The following is a 26,764-nucleotide window of genomic DNA, read 5'->3' on the forward strand; positions in this document are numbered from 1 at the left end:
AAAGCTAATACTAACAATGAACACTGCCCTTTCCTATATCTTTAACGAGAAGCTTAATACCAGAATTTACGATAAAAGATTTAATTTTTCATTTCCTATTATTAATTATCGATTTTTAGATGTTGACGTTCCCTTGTCACTATATTATGGTGTTTATATATCTCAACTTGTTCGATTCGCTCGTATATGTAACAACGTATTTGATTTTAACGAAAGAAATCTCGGTATTACTGAAAAATTATTACACCAGGGTTTTTTCGATATCACAAACTAGTCATAACATTTACTAACTTTTATCATCGATACAAGGACATCATTCGTAAATATGAATCAACATGCAGACATATTATACGTTCAGGTATTTCATATTCATTTTTTTATGGTAATATTCTATACAAAGCACAAAAATGTCGTCATTCACTTCAAAAGCTAACAAACCGTTTACACAGACTTATTCAGAAGTGATATAGTTACGATACTGTTGTCAGGTCAATAAAGATGGCATATTTTGGAATTAATATTGATTCACTCATAGGGTCTTTGCATCGGAAATAAACACATTTATTCTTAAACCAGTTGGTGGCATGATACGGGTTATGTTCTTCTCATATATCTTATGATGGTATGATACTAAACCCCTAACGGAAGGGATTGTGCTTGATTTTAATATGATGAAGACATAATCTTTCAATCAGTTTAATTGATGTCTGGAGCTGGCCTGTCAGTAACTGCTAGTAGTCCTTTGTTAATTTATGTATCATTGTCATTTTGCTTAGTTTCTTTTGTTACCTATTCTGACATCGGACTCGGACTTCTTTTTAACTGAGTTTTACTGTGCGTAATGCTGTGTGTTTGAATATTCTACATTGGCTAGAGGTATAGGGAGAGGATTGAGATCTCACAAAACATGTTTAACCCCGCCTCATGTTAGCGCTTGTCCCAAGTCAGGAGCCTCTGGCCTTTGTTAGTCTTGTATGCTTTTTTAATTTTATATATGTTTTGGAGTTTAGTGTGGCGTCCATTTTCACTGAACTAGTGCACATTTTTGTTGAGGGGCCAGCTGAAGCCCGCCTCCAGGTGCGGGATTTTCTCGCTGTGTTGAAGACCCATTGGTGGCCTTGAGCTGTTTTCTGCTCTTTGGTCGGGTTGTTGTCTCTTTGAAACATTCCCCATTTTTATTCTCAATATTATTACTAGCAATGTAGTTTACTGTCCATGTCCATACCGAAGAAACCTAACGGTATTAGAGTCGCAATTTTGACATTTGAAAAAAATATAAAATATTTATATGTAACTATATGCCTTAACAACTTACGATAATTTACCTTACTTTGATTGTCCCATCAGACAAATTTCCAATCCATGGCACCCTTAGCTGGGGGGAAAATAATGTCCGTCCCGGTTTAGTCTGTTTGTCATTCAACAATGAGAAAAAACCCAAGGCCCCGGCATACTAAATTTGTAGCAGTTTAAACAACTAAAAAATGAATAATCTGATGCTTGCATGGAACAGGAAAAAATCAAATTGAAAAAAAAACTCCTACTCCTCTCAGTTAAATTAGTCGTTCCCTAAATCACTACGTTATAATTATGTGCTTGATCTCTAATGATTGTAAAGACCAAAAATCAAGTATGTTAACCAGAACAATTCTTTTTGGTATCGTGTATTATTCGTTTGATGTTTTATTTCATTTGCTTCAACATTCAGAGTAAATAGATATAAGAAGATGTGGTATGAGTGCCAATGAGACAACTCTCCATCCAAGTCAAAAATTATAAAAGTAAACCATTTTAGGTCAAAGTACGGTCTTCAACACGGAGACATGGCTCAGACCGAATAGCAAGCTGTAAAGGGCCCCAACAATTACTAGTGTAAAATGTACTATGTACATTTTATTTTATTTATCCAACATTGCAGTATATGTACATTTTATTGTATCCAACATTGCAGTATATGTACATTTTATTGTATCCAACATTGCAGTATATGTACATTTTATTGTATCCTACATTGCAGTATATGTACATTTTATTGTATCCAACATTGCAGTATATGTACATTTTATTGTATCCAACATTTACAGTATATGTACATTTTATTGTATCCAACATTGCAGTATATGTACATTTTATTGTATCCAACATTTACAGTATATGTGCATGTTATTGTATCCAACATTTATAGTTTACTTACATTTTATTGTAGCCAACATTGCAGTATGTGTACATTTTATTGTATTTAACATTTTCAGTTAACTTACATTTTATTGTATCCAACCTTTGCAGTATATGTATATTTCAATCTATAATTCAACATATACAGTATACTTAAAAAAAATTTGCATCCAACATTTGCAGTATATGTACATTTTATTGTATCCAATATTTTCAGTATGTGTACATTTTATTTTATTCAACATTTACAGTATATATATGTACATTTCTTATCTATCCAACACCTATCCATATCCTTTGTTTATTCGGTGAGATTAATAGTTTGGTATGATGGAAAGACACCAGTGTTTTGTTGAATGCCGTAGATTGACCTCTAATGTTACTTTTAGCTTTTAGTGTCGGTCGTTTGATTCCTGTCTCATTGTCGCTATATCTTCTGTTATTCGGGTATAAAACCCATGATTTTTCATTCATCCTTCCTTGATTCTCTATATTATTACAGGTCAAAGGTTATGTATGTATGGAACAGAGAACATTCATTAACATAATATCGACACAAAAAGCATCAATATTGCATTATTTAGATACTTATGTAGTATTCAAGAATAGAACAGTTAAACTGAACTGAAAATTTATAATGGATAACAATTTTGGCATGAATTATGATTTTTTCCATGAAGCCATTTTTCATCAAGTGAAATTGAACGTCATAGGAGATAACTCTACCTTCCTTGTGAACATAGTTATTCTGTTATGCATAAATGACTGCAAAATATTGCAGAATAAGCCATTACAGATGAACTCTATTTAGAGGGGTTTTTTTCTGACAGCTCCATGATTTAATATACAATACAAGCACATCATAGCGCAGTTGATAGATAGAAGTAGAAAAATACCAAACAATGGAAAGTGACAGGCGATTCAACTAAGATTGCTTTGTATTTCAATGTGCTATCATACGGTAAAATCCTTGGAAAATTTGCTTAATAATTAATGAAATATTCTATTGAAGAACACACACATTTTTCTTTTTTCTTTTAAATGTATCACCTGTTTTACACGAAATATAAAAGAAACTAAATAATGAATAGTCAATATTACATCTCTATAGCGTAACAGTGAAAAGCGACCAAAGGTCTCCGAAAAATCTTTAATCAATGATGGACCATAAGCATGAGGTAACACAGCAGCTTTCAATAGTGAGCAGAAAAATGGTGACCCTTCTAGAGAGAGTTTATTCTCCGATTGTTTTGTGAGGTTATTTTCCTTTTGTCTTTGTTTTTCTGTGTAGTGTTCTGATGATTTGTTTGTTTTCATCGTTTTTTTTCTTATGGACATGGTGTTGTCTGTTTTTCTTATGGAAATGGTGTTGTCTGTTTTTCATCTGAATTTTCGCAAATTATTAACCCTATACATCGTATAATTTGAATATTAAAGAACAATAATATACACCAAAAATGAATAATAAGAAATAGGTATCCGTTTATAGTTAATAATTTAGGTCTAACGCATCCATTTTACGATTATTATTCTTATAACATTTATATTTTGTTCTTTTGGAAGTACATGTAAGTTACTTTAGTATAACTTACAGTTTTATCATTAATCAGGGATTTGTCGCTTTTGTGTCGTACTTAGTCCTACATAATTAAAAAGCAAAAAATACGAAAGTAAATAATACAACGCTGTCTAAAAGGAATAAATACGAAAGTAAATAATACAACGCTGTCTAAAAGGTATAAATAACTCTTGCCTAACAATCATCACCATGCTTCAGCCAAAAGCCGGTAAAGTAGATAAATATGCCATCGTAGATATCAATGCCTTTATTGAGGTTCACTTATAATGTACATATAATATGTTTTATAACTTCTATTAATTTTTAAGCAAAGATAATCCATCAGTTTCCAAACATACTGTTGAGTTGTGCTGCAATTGGCAGTTCAATTTACATGTCCTAAAATGTAAGTGGTTCACCATTAAGCATAATTATGCCAAGTGCTAATTGTATATCTGCGTATAGATTAATAAACACATTTTTAACATTTGATGTACCTAACAAAAAATAAAAAAATTAGTGCAAACTTAAAACACAATATGATTTAAAAGTAGTAATCTATATCCCAACCACTAAAGTATTAAATAAAAGTATTAACAAAAAATTCCAAACTCCAAGATAAATTCAATAAAGTGGAAAGACCATGAAACGGACAAAACCAAACGCTCGACTATGTCAACTCACGCAACAACAAAAGAAAAATAACTGTCATATTCCTGATACAGTTAAACTATTATTTTGAACACTCATTTGTTATGTTCAGCTGGTTTTTATTTCTCGCTTATTCAGTAATTGTGTGTTTTATTACTGTGACTTGACTGTAATATCAATGAAGTGGAATTAAAGTCTAATAGGATTGTAAGTATACTTTATTTTATCTCCTTGCACTTTCACGACTAGACTGTGGTTTTCTACAGCAGTTAGTTGAAATTTCTGACCAGTTGAACAGTTTGGTTTTATAAAACTAATTGCAATTTGGTCAGGATTTTGAATAAACTGCAATAGGCGGAGAGCAACACTCACAGTCAATTCACAGTAATGCATGATTTTGTTTGATGACCATCAATAATACAATTATATCTTTGGGGTTTATCATGTCTACAGATTTGAACTTGCTTCTTTGTTTATTCTGATCTCGTATGGCGGTTTATGACAACTATCATACAAGTCGGAGATTGAGCTAGCTATAAAAACCAGGTTTAAACCACTAATTGCCTAAGAAAATGCCTGTACTAAGCCAGGAATATGACAGTTGTTTTCCAATCGTTCCGTTGGTTGATATGGTCACGCGTTTCATTTTTTCAAGTTTATTGAACTTCCCCCATTTTTTAATTTACCTTGGACTCGACTTTTTTGTTATTGTCTGACCACTGGGTTTCATATGGACAGTTATGTGTTTAGGTCTGAACATTCGGCTTGAGATGGAGAGTAGTGTGTTTCGGGATTACAAGTGTGGATACTTGCTTTGAGTGGCCGATGGTGTGTGTTTTGGGCCTACCACAGTGCTTGAGATGGACGCTGGTGTATATTTGTAACTGACCCCTTGGATTCAAATGGGCGGTGGTGTTGGTTTTTGGCTTATCATTGGGATAGTTGAGTTGAACATTAAACCATTATCTTCTATTCCCAAATCTATCAAATAACTGCGTCTGTGAAACATATTGTTATCCCTGTCCAAACTTTGGGGTTGGAGTTTCCCTATTTCTCAATGTTATAACCTCCTTACATTGTATGATTAACACTAGCAAAAAGTATCCAACTTGATCTTGCTCAAGTACTTATTACTAAATTCAATGAAAATAATTATTCTTATCAGGAAGAAACAACAGATTCAAATGTCGATAGCATAAATAGGAGTTATCGACTTAAATTGTTTGTTCTAATTAACTTAACTAAATATATCAAAGTACGCTAATTCTATCAGTTAGGCATTCAAACATGTGCAATTTCGGGCTTAGAATTTTAACTTTAGGTCTACATTTTCTAACAATACACGACAAAGCTGAGCCACAATGTGACGTTAATTATAAAACTAATAACTGATTTTTGAAATATACGATGTTGTTTCAGCTACATATACATAACAAATAGAATAACAAATAAATCTTAAAATTTAAAAAAACAGATCGGAAATCATTTTATTTTTTGAGAACCTAATCAGTAAACACATTTCAAACACTATTATTTACCATCCGTTGTCGTCATTCTTTGTTTAAAAATCGTTTCTGTAACATCACTGAACATACTTAAGCCTAACCGTTCTGAAAAATTCAATAAACAACGAACTTATATCCCATTACTGTTGATTATATAAATCATAGTGGTAGAACAAAATATTGCTGATACATAACACATTTTTCTAATCACGTGATTGATTCATTAGAAAAAAAGTTGTTTAAAAGAAGATATTGAATATTTTTTTTATGATCAGTTCGAGCAAGTTTTAGTAGTAATGCTCTTTTAAATTAGTGTTTCCGGTCATGTTTACATCCGATTATTGTGTCCAAACTATAAATAATCTCATCGACCGAACACAATTTTCCAACGGCGGTGTCATTTGTTAAAATGTATTTCTTGATACCATGTGAATGAAGTTGGATCGTTATTGGTGTATTAATATTTGAAAGATATATCAACTAAATTGTTTGGTGTTTTTCTTTATAGTAACATGAACAGTACCAATTTTACTGCACCAGATGTGCATTTCGACAACTGATACGCATTATAATAACCGAGCCCTTAATGTCATTTTTTTATAAACGCATCAAAGATACTGTTGTATGTCTGTGATGAATGCTTACACAGTTTTGGCTGCTGAATCCCATATTGTCATATTAGCTTAGTATGTCTATTTGGGTTGCTTACCAGAACTATAAACAACTGTCATACAAGTGGGAGGATTAGCCAACGCTATAAAACCAGGTTTAAGTCAGCATTTTCTTCGGAAAATGCCTGTATCAAGCCAGGAATATGGCAGTTGTTTTTCAATTGTTCATTTTATTTATAGCGTTTGATTTTGTCAGTTTTTATGAACTTCCCCTTTTTGAATTTTATTAGAGTTCGGTATTGTTGTTATACTTTTATACCAGGCTTATTTTTTGTTACGCCAAACGCACGTTTCAAACGATGCTAACAGTTACCCCAAAATTGTCATCGTTTCTTTGTTTTTACTTATTGAAAATGAGATACAATGTCTTCGTTTGACAGCCAATCTGACAACAACTTTCCAATAAAAAGACTCCCCGGGCGCCTATTGTATTACCACATTCTGTATACTATTATAACTATAGAAACACAATATTGCTTAATGACAAAAATAACCAAGTGTATATGAACCAGATGCTGATTTTTTATTTTTTAATTGGTGAAACATTTTAAAGTAAGGTGCAAATATTTGATGTGGACTCTAGATCTTATTCTGAATTATGAATATTTACATATGCACGGAACACTATAAGGAACTTCTAGTGCACAGTAGGTTCAACACATGACCTTATTTGATGTAAACAAACCCTTCCCTCTGACGCAATTAATCTTCATTATTTTTACTATTTATATGTATGCATTTTTTATTGTGGTTTGAAAGATAGTTGATTAATTGGTACACAGAAATAATTTGAATAAATAGAAACATGTGACGTAATAGGGTCTTTGTAACACAACCTGCGATTGGCTTTTAAATCTTTTTCCTCGTCGCATTATAACACATAAAAGAAACGAGAGTGTGAGGTATTCAGAAAATACAGTTGTTCTAACGATCTAAACATGGTAAGAAAAGTCTTTCTTTCACTTATGATATCTAAGTTCAGGAAAGCTGCATAAAATATCGTATCTTATGTTTAAAAAGATGATTGGTAATATAAAAGTATAGTATAGAACTCTAGTATTTAACATTAGGTCTTTTATATCCGGGGATTTTATGTACAAATATAGTCAAAATGCTGTTATTACAATTCTAAACTTTTCTTTTATCTAGATGAATATTTTTGTTGTTTGGTTTGCGCTACTAGGAGTAAATGAAGCTTACAAGTGTATGGATCCTCCAGAAATGAATTGGCCTGATAGGGTCAGAATATGTAATGGAGAATTTAAACATAATCCTGGATGTAATGATCAATATACAAAGCCGTATAAATAGTAAGTACATTCTTTAACCAGTTATGTTCTCGACATTCTGACAAGTATTATACATCTTTCTAAATTACAGTATTACAGTAGATCTTTGTAGCAGAAGTCGCTTTCTTATTTTCATGACTATGCGAGTATGAAATTTTTACATCAGTTTTTATGTGTTTTCTTTCTTGTTACTTGTAAAAAAGGAATTTGCTTTAGTTTTTGTTTGATTTATCACATCGTCTGAATTAAAAAAAAAAAGGAACCAAGAAGACAAATACAAAATTTAAAAACCGAGAAATAGCAGATAAGACATGCAAGTATCTTATATATATATATATGTTTTCAATTTAGTTTCAATTTAGACTTGTATATATATATATACAAGTCTAAATTGAAAAAAACGTTAAAACCTATGATTGCGTTGGATAAAAACCGCAATTTTTATACGTGTGCATGCAAAACAAATTTCTAAATACAGCACAAACAACATTTTCCATAAGACCAAAAAAGTGAAAAAGTATATTTTAACAAAACGCTTTTGACTAACAGGTCGAACAACAGATGTTCTTAAACCCTGCTGACTGCCATTGGCGATTGCCAAATAAACGGATCACAAGATGTTACAAAATGGATCTTTTAGAATTATTAATTAAATACCAAACAGAAAACAATAAACTTGCGGAAAAGATGGTATACCACAAACAAAAGGTGCAAAAATTAGTACACCATATCCGGATTTCGACAATTAATGTCTCTTCAGTGATGTTAGGGATCGAAACGGTATTTGGAAGGCCATATAATTTACCTCAATTTAGGATAGACTCTTGATTATATATATATATAAGTACGTCTGAACCAGTGTCAATTCTACAACAAATTTATCCATCGGATCACCAGCAGTGATTGTGATACATGGCTGTGTACATTCTGTATATACCACTCGTCTAAACATCAGCCCAACAATGTTAGATCTGTAAATTTGCTCTCAGCTGGCATTGTATATTTGTTTCAAACGATGAACAATAGATAAAAACACTGATTGATAATGACAAACATATATTATAAGTGATTGTCAGTACTGTATTTAAACATGCATTTACATGTAAATTTGAAATAAGCTGATGATAGAATATATGTTTGTTTGATACATAATATACATACCCTACAAAATATTTTCAGTTAGAAATATAAAAATTTGCATAATGCAGGCTTTAGTACTGTAGAAGAGACTTATTTGATGCAGCAATTCACGGTTATACACATACTTTTTTAAGGATTCCAGAAACACACTCTCACAAATTCATGACGTTAGTTTTCTCAAAGAAGAGCTACTCTGAATTGGAAATACTGCCATGGACATATTAACATATATAATCACTTTTGACTTATCTATGGCAGCTACGTTGTTATTTACACAGTTAAAGATTTCTTTAAAATTACATAATGTATGTACACACCAGCCGCTATGATTGTATTGTAAGCAGGTCCATCTAGTGGACAGCTTTGTCATTGATTGATTGACACATATTCTAATGAGCATACGTTGCCAAGACAACAATCTAGGAATACAGATTTGTAATTATGTAATGAACTTTCAACTTCTGCGAAATACTGTCATAAGTAAAATGTAAACATTTTTTCATTGTGTTGCTATTTTTCAGTGATGATATAGAAAGCGCCCTTGTAGCAGACCCAAATCTTCTATCCTTCGTTGAGGATTCTTGTAAAATATACTCTCCGGAACTTCCCCTTGACCATGAGTAAGTTTATATTCATATTTATAAATAATTATTATGACATCCGTCATTATGGAGAGGATAAATATCGTTCTCAACGGGGTGGTGTAGTAGAAACTGGATGTATTTGTTGCTATCTGGATGTTCTAAAATCGACAAAGATGATACCCAACAGTCTTGGTAACTGTCTGATATTTAGCAAATCATCAAAGAAATAACATTTTATAAATTTCATGCGTCCGAAGCGCTCACCTGGATTTACCTTCATCAGCAACGCTCAAACCCAAACTATTGAAAACCAAAAATGTATAAATAAGAAAAAATGTTAGGTGCTATATCACCAAAAAAGACATAAAACAAATGTCTTTTAATTACATTTGATAAATATAATTAAAGCTTTATTCTTGTTTAATGTGTCATTAGAACACAATATTAGCATTCATTCATAATGTCTTATTACAAATAAGTCATAAAATCTGTTCACAATGTGTTATTACAACAAGGTCCTAACATTCAACCAGATTATGTTATTACAAGAAAGTCATCATAATATTTAATCTCAGCGTGTTGTATTATAACAAAGTCATAAATCTGGCTGTGAGTTGACCTTCCAGCAACATAATTCCTAAGAAAAATACAGCGTCTTCTTCTTTCCTTTAAAAAAAATTTATATGATTTGTCCCCTTTTTTTAAAGACAATGTCCAATTGATGGCGGTGACCTTGGAAAAACGCTAGGCAGATGTGAGAAGGTTTGTCCGGGCAATTATGTTAACATAACAGCTGTAAATGTGGAAATGTTTGACGAGGACATACACAAAACCAGACTGACCCAGTGTTATGTTGTACGTCCATGGGAACAGAAAGTTTTCTACATGAATTGCACGTAAGTAGTCATGTTTCACAAAGCTGTTGTTTTTTCTTATGTGCCTTATTCAAAATTTTCAAATGATTCTTGTAGAAGCAGTAGTAGTACATGTAGTAGTAGTAATGGTAATAGTAGTACAAGTAGTAATAGTAGTGGTAATTGTAGTGGTAGTAGCAAACAGTTGTATATGTTCACATTCACAGTTTCTAATACTTCATTCTACATTTTATAAAGCTTTATTTCATATCATTTTTTTAATTAATTTAGTGGTAAAGTAAGAGGTTCCAGCTTATCTAGTCCAATTCTTTTAGATTTCTGATCAAATATTGAAGATTAAAGCTGGCTAATTTGACACATAACTATTTGAATTTATTTTTAATTCCAGATACGATCAACCTTCTTTTAAGAGCAAATCATTTAAGTGTGTTCCAGACAACTTCATCAAACGTAGGATTGCCGTATTCTGTCCAGAATTTAAAGAACACCAATGTCAAAAAGTGGACATCGAATTACCCACTAACTGTGCTGCAAGTCGATTTGAATGTGTCCAACCGAAGAAATCAAAGAATGAACTCGTAAACAGCTTTTTTGATTCATTGTTTTAGTAGGTTTTTTTTCAAAAAACTATCCACACGGTGTGCTGTAGGTCAAATTTAATGTTATCATCAAAAGCAACAGGAGAAGAAGGAAAAGATAACATGCTTCACATTTTGAACCTCACTGATTCGGAAAGTTTTTAAATCCATGCAGACTGTGATATTTTGTTGTTGTTTGTAATATTGTTCATTTCATCATCAATTATGCCATGTTTTTGTAATAGTGACTAATGTATAAATAAAACAAACTTTAATATAGCTGTGTCTTGTAGTTTTTGTTTTTGTTTTTTTAGTGTAAACTAAGCAATAATTTGCATGAGTTAAAGAGAATATACTCCTAATGAACGTGCTATTTGTCATTAGTTTAGTTTATTTTCCATTGAAAAAACGATAACATGCCTTACGCTACTAATTTGCGATGTCACGTGAACACACTTCCTATAACCGATGGCTCGTGAAGATACTGCACATTTCTGACAGTACGTGAACACACTGCTTTATACTAATTCCACATGAACACACTGCCTATAACTGATAGCACGTGATCACACTACCTATAACTGATGGCACATGTATACACTGCCTTTAACTGATGGCATGTTAATATACTGCCTATTACCGATGGCACGTAAAGATATTGCCCATTACTGATAGCACGTGAACAAACTGCCTACTACTGATGGCACGTGGCAAAAACTGTCTATAACTGATGGCACACTGCCGATTACTAAAGACACTTAATCACACTGCCGAATACTGATGGCACGTGAATACACTGCCGAATACTGATGGCACATGAACAAACTTTCTATAACTGATGGCACGTAAACAAACCTTCTATAGGTTGCATTTCTGTAAATATCAACAATGCAATTTCCCATAGGAACTACTTTCACGGCTAAAACTGTACCACTTTTACTATAAAGTTTTGAAAAAATAAATATCCTAGAATGGAAAGTTTATATGCACTACTATCTTTTTCAAAGGTCAAAATATAGGGCTGTGCGGCATATTTTCAACGTTTATATGCCTCGAACTTCTAAGAGTTTAAACTTACATTACATTTTTATACTACCCCAACCTTGACTTTGATTTCCACAGACTTCAACTTGATCACTATGAATATGTATATTTACTGGTAACATTCCCAAGTTATGTCTCTATGAGATGAATTATAGAGGTCATATTCAGGAACCAGTACGTAAACAAAATTAATTGTCTATGAATATTTTATATCTCCCCAAAAGAAGCGTGGTTTGAAAAAACAGCTGTATTTACAAAGTGCAACCTATAACTGATGGCACGTGAACAAACTTTCTAAAACGGATGGCACTTGAAGATACTGCCTATTGTCTCAGAAACTTGAACACACTGCCTATTCCCAATATCACGTGAAAACGCTTCATATTACAAATGGCATATGGATGGAAGTGAATCCTACTCTCATCCGGCACATTTGACCCAAGATAGATTTGGCTTTTATTTTAGGTCCTGTTTGGTCATTAAGCTCTTCAACTGTTTCGGTTCTAACAAATCCTTGGCTTTCAAATATTCAGCATTGAGAGTTCCTGATAAAGGAAACGCCCACAATGAAAGCGGAAAATAAAGGGTGGATAATTCAGACCTCCTAAATATTAAAGTGAAGGGTCTAGAAAAAAGTAAAATAACAAAAAAACCGAACTTCATGAAAATTCAAAACGGAAAGTCCCTTATCATATGGCAAAATCAAAAGCTCAAACACATCAATCGCATGAAAAACAACCTTCATATTCCTGTTTGACAATATAATATACTGCAAACAAGGCTAAGGCGTCAATGCTGTTCCCTAAATACTGATTTAAAAAGAGAAACATGTAGTGAATGATATTAATGCTCCTGTGGTTCTCCTGTTGAAGATGACATCTTGAAAGCCAACTATATTACAACAAAAGAATGTCTCCGGTTAATGATTTTATAAACATGAACACACATATTGATATTGAAACGCTTTTGTTTGGAAAAAATGCATATAATTACGAAACTAACTCTAACATTTTTGATAACGTTTGATGTTTAATTAAACAGTTAAAAAGGTTTTAACATTCCAGTTCAGCAGTTTTGTCCCCATTTGTTTTCTTTTCTGTGGAGTTTTGATTTTTTCATTGTTTTTTTTTTCTTCTGCCAAGCAAATGTGTGACTCCTTCTTTTGTTTTCTATAACTAAAGCTTTACTATTTATTTGTTTGCTGTCATCATATATGTGTATTGTATATGTGAGGAAAGGATTTAATATTAGTTGTAATAGCTTTTATGTTATCATATTTCTTGTTTATTGCGATGCAATGTTATTAAATAAAGTTTACTTTAACCGATTTTGAATATTTAATAACGACGTATAATGATGACCTTAAATCACATCAGCAAAAGAAGTAATTACCTGTTGAATGGTTTTTATTTAGAGGGGGTGGACAGAAAGGGGTCTTAAAATAAATAAACTTAACCTTAAGTTAGCTATAACGAAACTTTTCATTTGTTTAAATATTTTTTTCCAAAATGCTGTCTACATTAAGCTTTCATCAGTTGAATTCAAATACTTTGTATAAAATTCTTAAACCTTTAATGCTCCATGCAACGAAGTAAAATATTGGTGTCCCGTTCATCATAATGTTGTTGGCAACATGCTAGCACCTTCATTTTTGTCGGGTCATCTTCAAATTTGAATGAACGTTTTCAGACATCAAAATCGGGATAATCAGAACAATTTGAAATAGAGAACCTTTTTTCTGGAGGGGCTTGTAAAAATTCTAATTCATTCTTGTCGTCGGTTAGAGCCTTCATTTCCTTGGAAGTGTATTTCTATTACAAAACTTGTTTTGTTGACGTCTTTGTCAGATTAAATTATATGTTTGAATGTTGTTAAAGTCAGTTGAGTTGTATGTCTGTAGTTCAGTTTTGGCTAATGGACCTCAATTATTGCCACATTAACCCATTGCGTCTGTTTGAGTTGCTCACCTAATTTCTCAATATAACGGACCTGTAAACAACTGTCATACAAGTGTCATACAATGCGGAGCTATACAACTAGGTTAAACCCACCAATTCAAAATGCTTTAACCAAGTCAGAAAGATGACAGTTGTTTTTCTATTCGTTTCGTTCGTTGATATAATCGAGCGTTTGATTTTGTTAGGTTTTATTGACTTTCCCTTTCTTAAATTTATTCTAGAGTTCGGTATTTTTGTTAATATTTTTTATCTTATCAGACGCTCTCAAAATTTGGATTTAGCTTTCTATTCATCAAGACCACGGATGAGTCCGATAGTCAGCGAAATATAAAATGTGGTATTGGTAACAATATTCCATATTAATTTTGGTCGGCAGGATCTTCTTTTTTTATCAGATTCTCTTTAAGTTTGAACCATCTTTGTCATCTCTTCGTAGCATGCTGCAAGAAGTCGTGGGTTTGACCCCGTCTAGGTAATAACAAAGACTTGAAGCAGTATCAACCGTTTCTCCGTATAGCATGCGTCATTTAGGAGTAAGAGCGAAGAATGGTCGACTCGCGGAATAAAATTTTTATGTAGGGTGACATATATTCCTGTAGACTTTTACCTTAAATTATCCAGTTCAGCATGAACAATGAAGTCTTCATATTCATATCTCATTAACGTGTTTCGCCCTGATTTGCATATTATATTTGCAACTTGACATAAAATACCAATCCATCTTTATCTTTAAACGTGGTTAACAATTCTTACTTATCAAAACCTCGGAAGATTTTCACAATCCAAACAAATCCAACAAAATGCAAAAAAAAAAATGAAATGTAAGACCATTATTTCGGGAGGGGGGACACATTCCAATGTAATTCTTGTCGCCTGGATTGTCCCTTTGGGATATAAAAACTCATCAAAGATACCATAATTACACTTTGGTACGCCTTTAGAATGTCGTTAATTCTATTAACTCTACAAAAAGCTGTTAAAGCGAAGATATCAAAACATAAATATCAGCTAGATAAAGTTAATTTCCTTGGTTAGGCTTATAAATATCCATATTTTCTAGTTTATAAATCAGATTTAATTTTGACTCGAACAAAGAAATAACAATGGTAAGATTTAATTTAACAAGAAATACTTATAATAAGATGAAAATGTTTGAACGACTCCAAAGATACTCTTTTTTTTTGCGTGAACCTCCTGAGAGGTTCACGCTTATATATTGGTGAGTTTTGGAAGTGTCTATGGGCCATTCGATATCCTCGGAATCAAGATTCTCGGAAAGTCTCGAAAATTTTCGATCATTTATACAGGCAGTTATCTATGTCTTTGATACGGTCCCTCTACGGATATGCTACCACGTGACATTGTATGTTTTAACAATCAAAGTTCATTTGTAGATTGGAAAGTAAAACAATAAAGACTAGGTTGCAGTCAACAAAACATATGTGTTTTAATAATGCGAATGTTTATTAAATATCAAGTATAATGATAAAGCAATTATATAATCATGATTTGAGACGGTCCCAGTACGCGTTGTGTGTGTAGTATTTAATACAGCGTGCTATTGTACATTGTTACAATAAACATGGGAATAGTTTATTGATATATAATGTCCCAGAATAAACTGATTATTTCTGAACGTTTATCATTTGATATTTTGTATTTCAACATGCTCAATCTTAGCATGGGAAAATGTCGGAAAGCATGAAGAAAATTAAGAAGACGATATTTCTGTTATAAATATTTATCTTAGGCGGAAACACAGTGGTCGGAAAGCAGAAATATAATTAAACAAAAGGATTTTTCTGTAAAAAGTATCTAATTTCATTAATAGATACTACCAGACCAAGAGAATATTCATTATTAAGTTTAGACTGAGACTTAATTTATTCTTAATAGAATATAATTAAAATTGTCATATATATACGTGCGTTATGTCTCACAGGTTTGAAAAGTCATTATATTAATGAAAATTATATGCAACGTATGAGCACCAATGAGCAGGGATGCGTCCTCAAAGTTAGCTAAATATCTAAATTTTAAACGGTTGTGGATGAAAAAATACTTGCATGGTTTCAATTCACAAGGATTTTAAATCACAAAAAAAAAACGTAATTAGTATTATTCAATAAGCATAACAAAATTTAACTACTATGTTAATTAATTATACTGTTTTAGTATGGATTTATGAGATTAATTTGATAAATAAAATGTTCATCCGTAAATACTTGTCGTTTGTGTTTATTGATATTATATTCCAAATTTTCGGGAAAAAAATCATTAACAGGAATGTATGTTAATTATAAAATTTCAATTCTTTTTTTCTTTGTTTGTTTTAATAGTCCAAACTTATAGCATCTAAATATTTGCACTATGGTACGATTTTGAAAATTGTATTCATTGTGTTGACCAGCTATCCTACACGTCTTGGTTCATTCACATTATATATCACCCTGTTCACACAAATTCCGGATTAAATGGCAATGAATACGGAGTCAAAACACTTGAGGTATGTAGTTTGACATCCGAATTCAACTATTAGATTAATATATGTGATGACGCAAATGCGTATTCTTATTTAGAGTATCAGTGCGTATGCTTTCTATTTACTATTTCTTGTGCAAAAATACCACGTGCATGCATAAATATTAATTTCACTCGTGAATGCGAATTTTCGCTTTTCTTATCTAAATTCAGGACACGTCAGTAACATGCGGCTTTCAAGCACGGTCATCATTACTTGCGGTATTCTAACCTCTAGTTGTTTCTCTTTTCTTTTCTTTTTTGAGTCACTGTCCTATTATAAACTTTGACATTTTCGAAATGCTAAGGATTTTCTACCCCAGAAATAGATCACTTTAGATGTATTCGGCAAAACCTTTGTTTCGAAATTTTACGTCATGAATTCCTTTCAACTTCGTACTTTATTTGGCCTTCTTAACTTTTTTTTATTCGAGCATCACTGATGTTTCTTTGTAGACTTAACTTGCGTCTGGCGTACAACATTTTAATCCTGATATCTTTTTATATCTACATATCTTTTTATATAAATTGGTTCTTTTGAGAATATGTTCAGGTATTCATAAAACTTCTGAAAACAAGATATTCTTCAAAACAGAGTTTTCATGTAAAATATTTGGATTGATTTCATTAAAATCAGGAAATCCTTAAAATTTGAGATGTTTTATGAGACCAAAATAAGTATCTATATAAGATGTACCAATGAAGCTGGTGTGTTACTCTCATGAAAATTCTCTACAGGAAAATTGCGCTTTAAATTTATCTGTACAACAGCTACCATGAGTACAGACAGCTTCAATAACGAGTTGAGAATAATTGACGGCATCCAGGAAACATAATATGAAGAAATGATAGATAAAATAAATGCATTCAGATTATAAAGCAAACTGAGTGCTTACATTTATATTGCAATTGGTTTAGTGCAATTGGCATTAGACATACGGTTTGTAGAAGCTTGGATTTGCAAAAGGGTTACGAAAAAATGATGTACACTCCCAAATAATAAATAAAATAGTCGAGCCTTAAAATGTATATTCAAATAGTAGCTGTATATATACACTTTTCAATTCACAACTACCCAACGTTTCTTTCAACTAACTTGTGCAAGAATCTACAGACAATTACATATTTTAATAAAGGTGTTTTTACATCATCATTATCTTATTCTATTCACAGTCAATTATTTCAATTCAAAAGCAAACAAAAATTCAGCAACAATTTTTTGGTGACCAGTCAGCGGTCTTAAAGAAAGCAACTTGTTTTTACTTTTTGATGTGAAGATCGTAATGAAAAGAAAAAAGAATTTTCTATTTGGAAAGATAATCTTTTATAAGGGAAATGGTTTGGATACATTACTTTATTCTAAATTAATCAAAAGTCTACAAATGGTAAAATTTAAGTTGATTTTACAAGAATTACTTATATTTAGTAAAAATTGATGAACACATTTTAAAATATGTTTTTCACCAATTGATGTAAGGGAAATGTTTTTGATATATTACTTAAAGAAATCTATATATCAAAGCCAACGAATGGTAAAATTAATTTGATTTTACAAGAACTACTTATATTAAGTAAAAATTTATGAACTCCTTTTAAAATTTGAAAAATGTGTTCTACTTTTTTATGTGAAGATCGCAGTGAAAAGAAAAAAACCAATTTTCAATTTGGATAAAAACACTTTTGTAAGGGAAATGTCCTTGAAATATTACTTCATTATAAAGAAATCTTTATATAAAAGTCTACGAATGTTTTTATATATCACCATCAACTACTTTTCACCAGAGATTCATGAATATATACATATATATCTGTTTTCCCTTTTTCGTTAATTGTGGTTCGTTAATTTGAAACACGATGTCTTAACATATTTAGGACGATATTAAAGAATAAACGCTTTGAATATATAAACAATATTAGGAGTCATGTATTTTTACCTTCAAAGTATTTTATCCCTGTGATTAAAAATTATTATTATTAAATACATAAACAGAAAGATAAAAGATATTCATTATTGAAAAGAAAAATGTATTTATTTTTTCTCAGGTTCCACTACAACTTTATATTGCTGTCATAGTTGCCACGCTTGCATCTGCTGTCCCTAATCCGAATGAGAATAAGAAATCGAACCTCTGCCAGAAATACGACTTGTTGTATAATCAATGTCTACCACCACAGGACTGGATGTGTGATAAGGGTTTATTCCTTGAATGCCAACATCCTTTGATCTACCGACAATTTACCTGTAAAATTATGTTGGCGTTCGAGGAATAGGTGTAAGTAGTTATCAAACCAAAAGTGCATGCTTATCAAAACAATCATACTAAATAAACAAATAGGTAAATTACAGGTAGCTAAATCTAGTTCGTTGAAAATAACTTTTTGCTGTTACTGCTTGAACAAATATGGATTCTCTTAAAATGAAACTTTGAAAAGTGTTGCATCACCAAGTTAACATGTGCATATAATCAGGAATTCCAGTTTGCACTAATTCTACAAATTTTATAAAATGTTGGCATTTGAGGAAGACACCGTGATAAGGTACCAACAACCTACGTTAGTCAAAACATGTAAGTACTCTTATATTAAAAAAATGTTAATAATGCGATAATTGAAATATGTATGACAGCACTTCAATTTATTGTAGGATATCAGGTATTATAACGTGCATAAATAATCCATTTCGATACTTTAAATTCACATTTTGATTATTTTAAGTTGAATAAGAAATTCACGAGGCAAACATTGAAGTGACTCCAAAGCCCAACAAAACGTTGTTGAGCTGTAACAACAAAAGAACAAAAATAAAGGTCAAGGCTAAGAAATCATGCACTTGCTTAAGACATAAACAGATACAATAAAATCAATCGCTAACTTCAATATTTCATAATTTTGTATAGCATAATAGTAATGGTGTTTTAGAAATAAGTTGATGTGTCAAATATTCTTTTCGTTTCATACCAAATAAATCATATTACCGCTTTATACAATAAAAGTTTTTAGAATAAGTCATAAAATTTTAAATGTGATTGACTCAGACTGTTTGATGAGATATAAATATAGACATGCGTATTTGTAAACAATTAATTCACCTCTCTCTCTGTCTCTCTCTCTCTCTCTCTCATTTATTCGTAAAGCAATGGAAATCACCGAAGGAAATTTCGAAGGTTACTTAAAATACAACAAAGAATGCGATGGTGTCACAAAACACGTGTTCTCAAAACAACATACAGTAGAGGAAATCAGAGGAAATGGGTAAATAAATAAAAAAAAAACAATAGAGCATTAATTTTTTTTTTCTATGCGGTTACAGTAAGCATTGACATGTCTACAATGTTGTCTACAGAAATGTCTTAAGACGGACCGGTCTGAGTGGATATACATAATTTATTCTATACAAATTTTTCTAGGATGCAGGAATTCTTAAGTCATTGAATACATATAATTAAGGATATATATATATTGTTGTTTGCTTTATGTCCAATGGCAAGTATTTCATGCACATTTATGACGGACGAGTTAGGTAAAGAAAATTAAATTTCATAATAGTTTTGTGCAAAAAGTCTTGAAAAAAAGTAAATACACATATACATAATTGACTCATTCATGTGATAATTGTACTCTTAATTTACAACCAAGCATCTACGATTATGTAAATGCGGTATTTTAACGGCTGAACTCGTGTTCCATTTGGAACTCATACGAAGCTATTGAATAAACAAAACAAGTAAATTTTTTTCCTAACACATTTTTCACTATTTCATACCTAACTTTGGCTTGAATTTATTGTTTTGTTTATGATATGGTATTTAGACACATATTTGTTCGTGAATATGCATTGGATTTTTGCAATTGGACATTGAGCAAAAAACCATCAACTGCTGGCTTTTTGATGGTTTGAGATAAAGACTAACAATCACAAAATAAAGTATAAAAAATTATTTGAAAATTGAAGAAATAATGATCATGATTTTAATTTTGAATAAGTTTTATGTCGACTCAATACTATTTGGTTTAAAACAAAAATCAATGTTATTGGTTGTTTCAGATAGATATAGTATTTAACAGTAATGAACAGTGATGAACAGTTATGAACAGTAACGAACAATAATGATTTAAATGTCAAAAAATGGCCTCATTGATAAGTTTATAATTCATTTGTGTTTTTCTTCCTGGCTATTTTTGTTGATTATGAAACTTGATTTAACTCAAGACAAATAAAAGACAGTCGGCATGGCGATATATCGTAAGACACTTTACTCTGACCACCAAATTTGTTACTTCTTTTTCTCCTTCTTTATGTTTCTTTTTTATATTCTTCTTTCTTATTTTTTATGATATTTAAAAACCCCACAATCACTGATTTCAAATGTTTGCAGTAATATTAGTAACATTTCACAGTGATTTAAATTTTACCATCTGTTAATACGTATCAAAATTTACTTCTCATTCGTGATAAAAGCAACATAAGATTAAGATCAAATAGCCATAAAATGTTTGAGATAAATATTTCATGCTTTTTTTTTCAGAATGACGAAAATAGCAAGGTACCATAAGTTTCCTATGTGCAGAGAGGTTCGCACGATTGTGAGCCATATTTATAGACCCGTCAACCACATAATGACTGTTGACGTTTAACCAACACCTCCTCTTATTCATATTTCATTAATAAACGATAAAATACAAAAAAGATAAGAGTAAAAACGCTGAATTCGATAAAAACAATTAGTTTATCATCTACATATTTTTAGATTGATTGATTGTTGGTTTTTCAAATAAACATGTGCGCACGTAAAACTGTTTTAATTCCGCAACATAGTGTGCCTGTATCATGTTAGTCTTGTTACGACCAGAAAAATCTACTTTTAATTGTAGCCAACAAAAGACACAAATCAATAATAAAAATTGACAAGATTTTTTATACACAAGTTTACAAGAAGTATTACACAAATGGTAATGTAAACTTAACTGTCAAAATATGAGTCCAATCTTTTATCTTTTCTTTATCCGGAAATCTTCACAGGAATCCACAGAATATTACGTCCAATAGGTCACAATTTAGTATGATGTTGTTAGTAAATAAAAGTGTCAATCGAACTGCTGAGAATGTTGATGTCTATCGATGACTGAGTCCATGTCTATCTTTAGGGTCTGCAAATATATATGCTTGTAACGGAAAATTCTAGATAACTGTTGATGTTTAAATTACGCATCTTTTGTTATGATAATTCAGAAAACGTTATGTAAGTAAAATAGAAAGTTCTAATCATTCCACGAGTATCACTGATTGTTCCAGTGATTTCTTACCTGCATAGTTGTAATACAATGTGTATTATTTTGTACACAATGTAAATATATATCATGTTAACATTCTTAGGCCACACAAACAAATTAGGCCAACTAAATAAATATGATAGTTACAATATCATAACACCTCTCCCCTTGAAAAAGTTTGAGTGTAACAAAAACTTTTCATGAATAATATGTACAAAAATACATAGTATATACAGTGTTTTAATAAGATCTAGATAAAGCATCTGCTATTACATTATCTTTACCTTTAATATGTTTTACAATAACATCATATTCCTGTAACAATAAACTCCACCTAGTCAACCTCTGGTTCTTGTTTCTCATTTTATGTATGAAGGTGAGAGGATTATGATCAGTATAAACAAGAATAGGATGCACAGTGGGATTTAAATATACATCAAAATGTTGAAGTGCAGACAACAGTGCAAAACACTCTTTTTCAATTGTCGAATAATTTTTCTGATGTTCATCTAATTTCTTAGAAAAATATGATATAGGTTTCTCAACATTATCATCTGTCTGTTGATATAAAACAGCTCCAATTCCTACATCGCTTGCATCAATGGCAAGTTTAAATTGTTTTTCAAAGTCTGGAGTGACCAGAACTGTACTATTAATTAAAAGTGATTTACTATTTTCAAAAGCGTTTTAACAATTTTCACTCCAGATAAATTTAGAATCTTTACGTAAAAAGGTTGAACAACGGTAGCAAAATTTGAACAGAATTTCCTGAAAAATCCAATCATGCCTAAATATCTCATAAGTTGTTTTTTATTTGTAGGAGGAGGAAATTTGGTAATTGCATCCACTTTAGTCGTAATTGGTTTCACCTGACCTTGGCCAACTGTATGCCCTAAATAATCAACAGTGGCCTGACAAAATTCACTTTTACTAAGATTAACAGTCAAATTTGATTGTGACAATCTATCAAAAGTATTATATAAATGTGTTAAATGCTGTTCCCTACATACAATAAGATCATCAATATAAACATAACAACAGCCTAAATCTTGTATAACAATATTGATCATTCTTTGAAATGTAGCTGGAGCACTTTTCATACCAAACGGCATGACAGTATACTGAAATAAGCCATCTGGTGTTACAAAAGCTGATATTTCATGAGCTCTCTGTGTCAATGGTACTTGCCAGTAACCTTTCAATAAATCAAATTTGCTCAATTTTGCTTGACCAATGTTGTCAATACAATCGTCTATCCTTGGAATCGGATAGGAATCAGATTTTGAAACTGAATTTACTTGTCTGAAATCAGTTACGAAACGAAAGTTTTTATCTGGTTTGGACACAAGGAGACAAGGAGAGCTCAATTCACTGTTACATGTCTCAATAATATCATTGTCAAGCATATATTTAATTTCTTGTCTCATAAACTCAAGTTTGAGTAGATTGAGCCGGTAAGGATGTTGCTTAATTGGAGAAGCATCGCCTACATCAACATCATGACAAACACTAGTGGTTTTGTTTGGCACATCTGGAAAAAGATTTTTAAAAGAAAATACCAAAGCTTTTATTTTTTCTCTACGATAAAAAGACGGATGTGCAAGTTTTGAATCTAAATTTGACAAAATTCCCAAATTTTTCAATCTAACTGTCTCTTCCATAGTTTTAGAACTAAAAGGTGGTTCAATTATATCTGGTTTGTCATGATTGTTCTCCAGTTTAACCATGGCTAAAGTGGCAACTGGTTTACTCTCACCTTCATCAGTACGCTCAAAATATGGTTTTAAAACGTTCTAAGGCACCTTGAGATTCTGGATGATAAGCACTTGACCTATACTGAGCAATCCCTAACTGGTACACGACTTGCTGAAATAAACCTGACATGAAATTTGAACCCTGGTCGGCCTGTTTAGACTTCGGAAGTCCTACTAGCGTGAAAAATTTGATAAGAGCTTTGACAATAGTTGGTGTCTTGATATTCCTTAGCGGAATAGCCTCAGGAAAGCGAGTGGATGTACACATGATCGTCAAAAAATACGCATTTCCGGTCTTGGTATTTGGTAAAGGTCCACAGCAATTAATGAGTACTCGGCTGAAAGGTTCTTCAAATGCTGGAATAGGCAGAAGTGGTGCTGGTGGTATTTTCTGGTTAGGCTTACGAACTACCTGGTATATATGGCATGATTTGCAGTATTCTGCGACATCATTTCTAAGGTTTGGCAGGTAGAAATGTTGCAAGATCTTAAAGCAAGTCTTCCTTATACCTTAGTGTCCAGCCAAGGGGGTGTCATGGGCAAGACCAATCATTTCTTGCCTATAAACTTTAGGCACCACCACTTGGTATACCACTCTCCATTCCTCCTCTGGGGTAGCATCAGGGGGCCTCCACTTCCTCATTAAAATGCCGTATGATGGTAATAGCATTCGGCCACTTTGTCTGCTTCCTCCTGTTGTTGAGCCCTCTTGCGGAGCTGAAGAACCTCAGGGTCTTTATTTTGTTCTTCGACAAATTTCCTTCGGTCTAATGAATGACTGTTTACGTCTGGCCATGGCATAATTACAATCTAGTTAACACTAGGTAGTCTTATTAGGGCCTTTTCTGAGCTACCTAGACCTTCAATGTCGGCTAGGAAAGTGTCAGAAAGGTCCATGTAATCAAACTGGTCTTCTTGCAAATCCTCATGTTGTTGTTTTCTAGCCATCGCCCTAGTAACAACACAAGCTGGATACAGTTCAGCATCATCTTCAGGTGATTTTACATCCACCACCGGTTCACTGGTAACAATTGGTTCAGCAACCACTTTGTTCCTAGCTAGATCATTTCCTAGCAATAATGAAACACCTTCAACAGGGAGATTAGGACGAACACCAACAACAACTGGTCCAGTTATTAAATCTGATATCAGATAAATACGATGGAGGGGAACATCTATGCAACCTAACTCCACACCTTGTAACAAAATGGAGGCACCAACAGAAGTCTCCTCGGACAAAGGCAACACACCTTCTAACAATAAAGAATGAGAAGCTCTAGTATCCCGTAAAATCTTAATAGGCTGAGGAGTAGTATTATCAACAATAGAAACAAACCCATCAGACATAAAGGGTTTATAATCCTCCATTTAATCACAAAAACTGGACTTAAAAGCCTGACTCGCAGGACATTCCAACGTATTGATAACACGGTGTGTCGTACAAGCACTGGTCTTGGGCTTATTATCTCTTTCATTCTTCTTCTGGAGTCTAAAACAATCAGCCATCAGATGACCATTCTTCTTACAATAAGCACAAGTCAGTGATTCTTCTCAAAAGTATCAAATTTTGGACTAGACATATTATAACTAGACTGATTCTTATTCTGTGCAACAGGCTTACTATCAGTACGCTCAGTGCTTTGATTTTTGTAATTTCCACTCGAAGTATTAAAATTTTGACCCTTGAAACTTCTTTTATGTGAAAGGGTATAATTATCTGAAATAACAGCTGCATCATGTAATGTCTCAACAGTTTTGTCGTCTAAATGTGTTTTAAGTCTAAATGAACACATTGTTTGAACTCTTCTAATAACATCAATTGTCTTAGGTTATCAAAATTGTTATCTGTTTTCTTTGATGTAAGCCATTTATCAAATAGATCTTCTTTTTCCCTAGCAAATTCAACATAGGTTTGTGAATCAAACTTTTTATAAGATCTAAATTTCTGTCTATATGCTTCTGGTACTAGCTCATAAGCTTTCAAAACTTCCTGTTTTACCGTGTCATAATCAGAACTTCGTTCGGATGAAAGTGTTGAGTAAATTTCAGCGGCCTTGCCCTCAAAAACACTTTGTAGCATTGTAGTCCAATAAGACTCTGGCCATTTCAAATTTTTGAGCAATTTTCTCAAACTGTGAAAAATATTTATCAACTGTTTTTTTCACAAAATCTGGGAACCAGACGTATATTTTTTGCTGCATCAAAATGTTCTGATTTCGACTGGACTTTAGTGTTGCTTTCTTCTTTGGCTATTTCAATTTTCATTTTCTCCATCTCTAACCTTTCCCTCATTTCAAGTTCTGCCTGTTTTAATTTAAATTCATCTTCTTTTTCTTTTCTTTTTCTCCATCGCTAACCTTTCTTCTTTTCCCAATTGTTTTAACTAAACTTCTTTTTCAAATTGTTTTAATTTAAATTCATGTTCTAATTCAAACTGTTTTAATTTGATATCATAAACATTTTCGACCTTCAGTTCAAGAGCCTCTTCACCTAAAATGTTTGCGTCAACTAATTTGTCTATTACCAAATTTTTTATAATTTGTTTTCTCATAGATACTCTAAAGTCTAATTTCAGATGTTTAGCAAGCAACACTAATTCCTCTTTCTTTAAATTATCAAACCCCTCCAGGTCTGGCGTTTTAAAAAATTTACCGGCATCAAATGCCATTTTGTAGAATTTTGTTGTTAGTTTATATTTAGTTCTAATAAAAATACTAAAAAAATTCAATGAGATATTTACGTTTTCCAGGACACGAGCCCCCAATTTCTGTTACGACCAGAAAAATCGACTTTTAATTGTAGCCAACAAAAGACACAAATCAAAAATAAAATTTAACAAGATTTATTATACATAAATTTACAAGAAGTATAACACAAATAGTAATGTCAACTTAACTGTCAAAATATGAGTCAAACCTTTTATCTTTTCTTTATCCGGAAATCTTCACGGGAATCCACAGAATATTACGTCCAATAGGTCACAATTTAGTATGATGTTGTTAGTAAATAAAAGTGTCAATCGAACTGCTGAGAATGTTGATGTAGACCTATCGATGTCTGAGTCCATGTCTATCTTTAGGGTCTGCATATATATATGCTTGTAACGGAAAATTCTAGATAACTGTAGATGCTTAAATTTCGCATTTTTTGTTATGATAATTCAGGAAACGTTATGTAAGTAAAATAGAAAG

The 26,764-nt window shown here is 32.0% G+C and overlaps 2 protein-coding genes and 1 long non-coding RNA gene across 3 annotated transcripts in view; 1 reads left to right on the forward strand and 2 right to left on the reverse strand.

Moving 5' to 3' along the window:
• Window positions 1–26,764, reverse strand: part of LOC127725818 (uncharacterized) — a 160,413-nt gene that overhangs the window by 125,800 nt on the left and 7,849 nt on the right. The gene's annotated exons all lie outside the window — the stretch shown is intronic.
• LOC127725817 (uncharacterized) lies at window positions 7,436–11,305 on the forward strand. Its single transcript, XM_052233106.1, has 5 exons — window positions 7,436–7,501; window positions 7,710–7,870; window positions 9,511–9,609; window positions 10,281–10,469; window positions 10,837–11,305. Exons 1-5 carry the CDS (start codon window positions 7,499–7,501, stop codon window positions 11,054–11,056), a joined length of 672 nt encoding a protein of 223 aa, XP_052089066.1. The 5' UTR covers window positions 7,436–7,498; the 3' UTR covers window positions 11,057–11,305.
• On the reverse strand, window positions 21,447–26,695 carry LOC127725822 (uncharacterized). Its single transcript, XR_007993216.1, has 2 exons — window positions 26,621–26,695; window positions 21,447–21,661 (listed from the first exon to the last, which is right to left on the reverse strand). It is a non-coding gene; the product is annotated as an uncharacterized LOC127725822 (long non-coding RNA).

Source organism: Mytilus californianus, unplaced genomic scaffold (assembly GCF_021869535.1).
Source record: "Mytilus californianus isolate M0D057914Y unplaced genomic scaffold, xbMytCali1.0.p SCAF_15, whole genome shotgun sequence".
NCBI lineage: Eukaryota > Metazoa > Mollusca > Bivalvia > Mytilida > Mytilidae > Mytilus > Mytilus californianus.

Bases quoted from the DNA above. Each gene is read 5' to 3' on its own strand.
- LOC127725817 (XM_052233106.1), top strand. The intron at 7,871-9,510 runs GTAAGTACATTC...GCTATTTTTCAG, and splicing joins TATACAAAGCCGTATAAATA to TGATGATATAGAAAGCGCCC. The intron at 9,610-10,280 runs GTAAGTTTATAT...CTTTTTTTAAAG, and splicing joins GAACTTCCCCTTGACCATGA to ACAATGTCCAATTGATGGCG.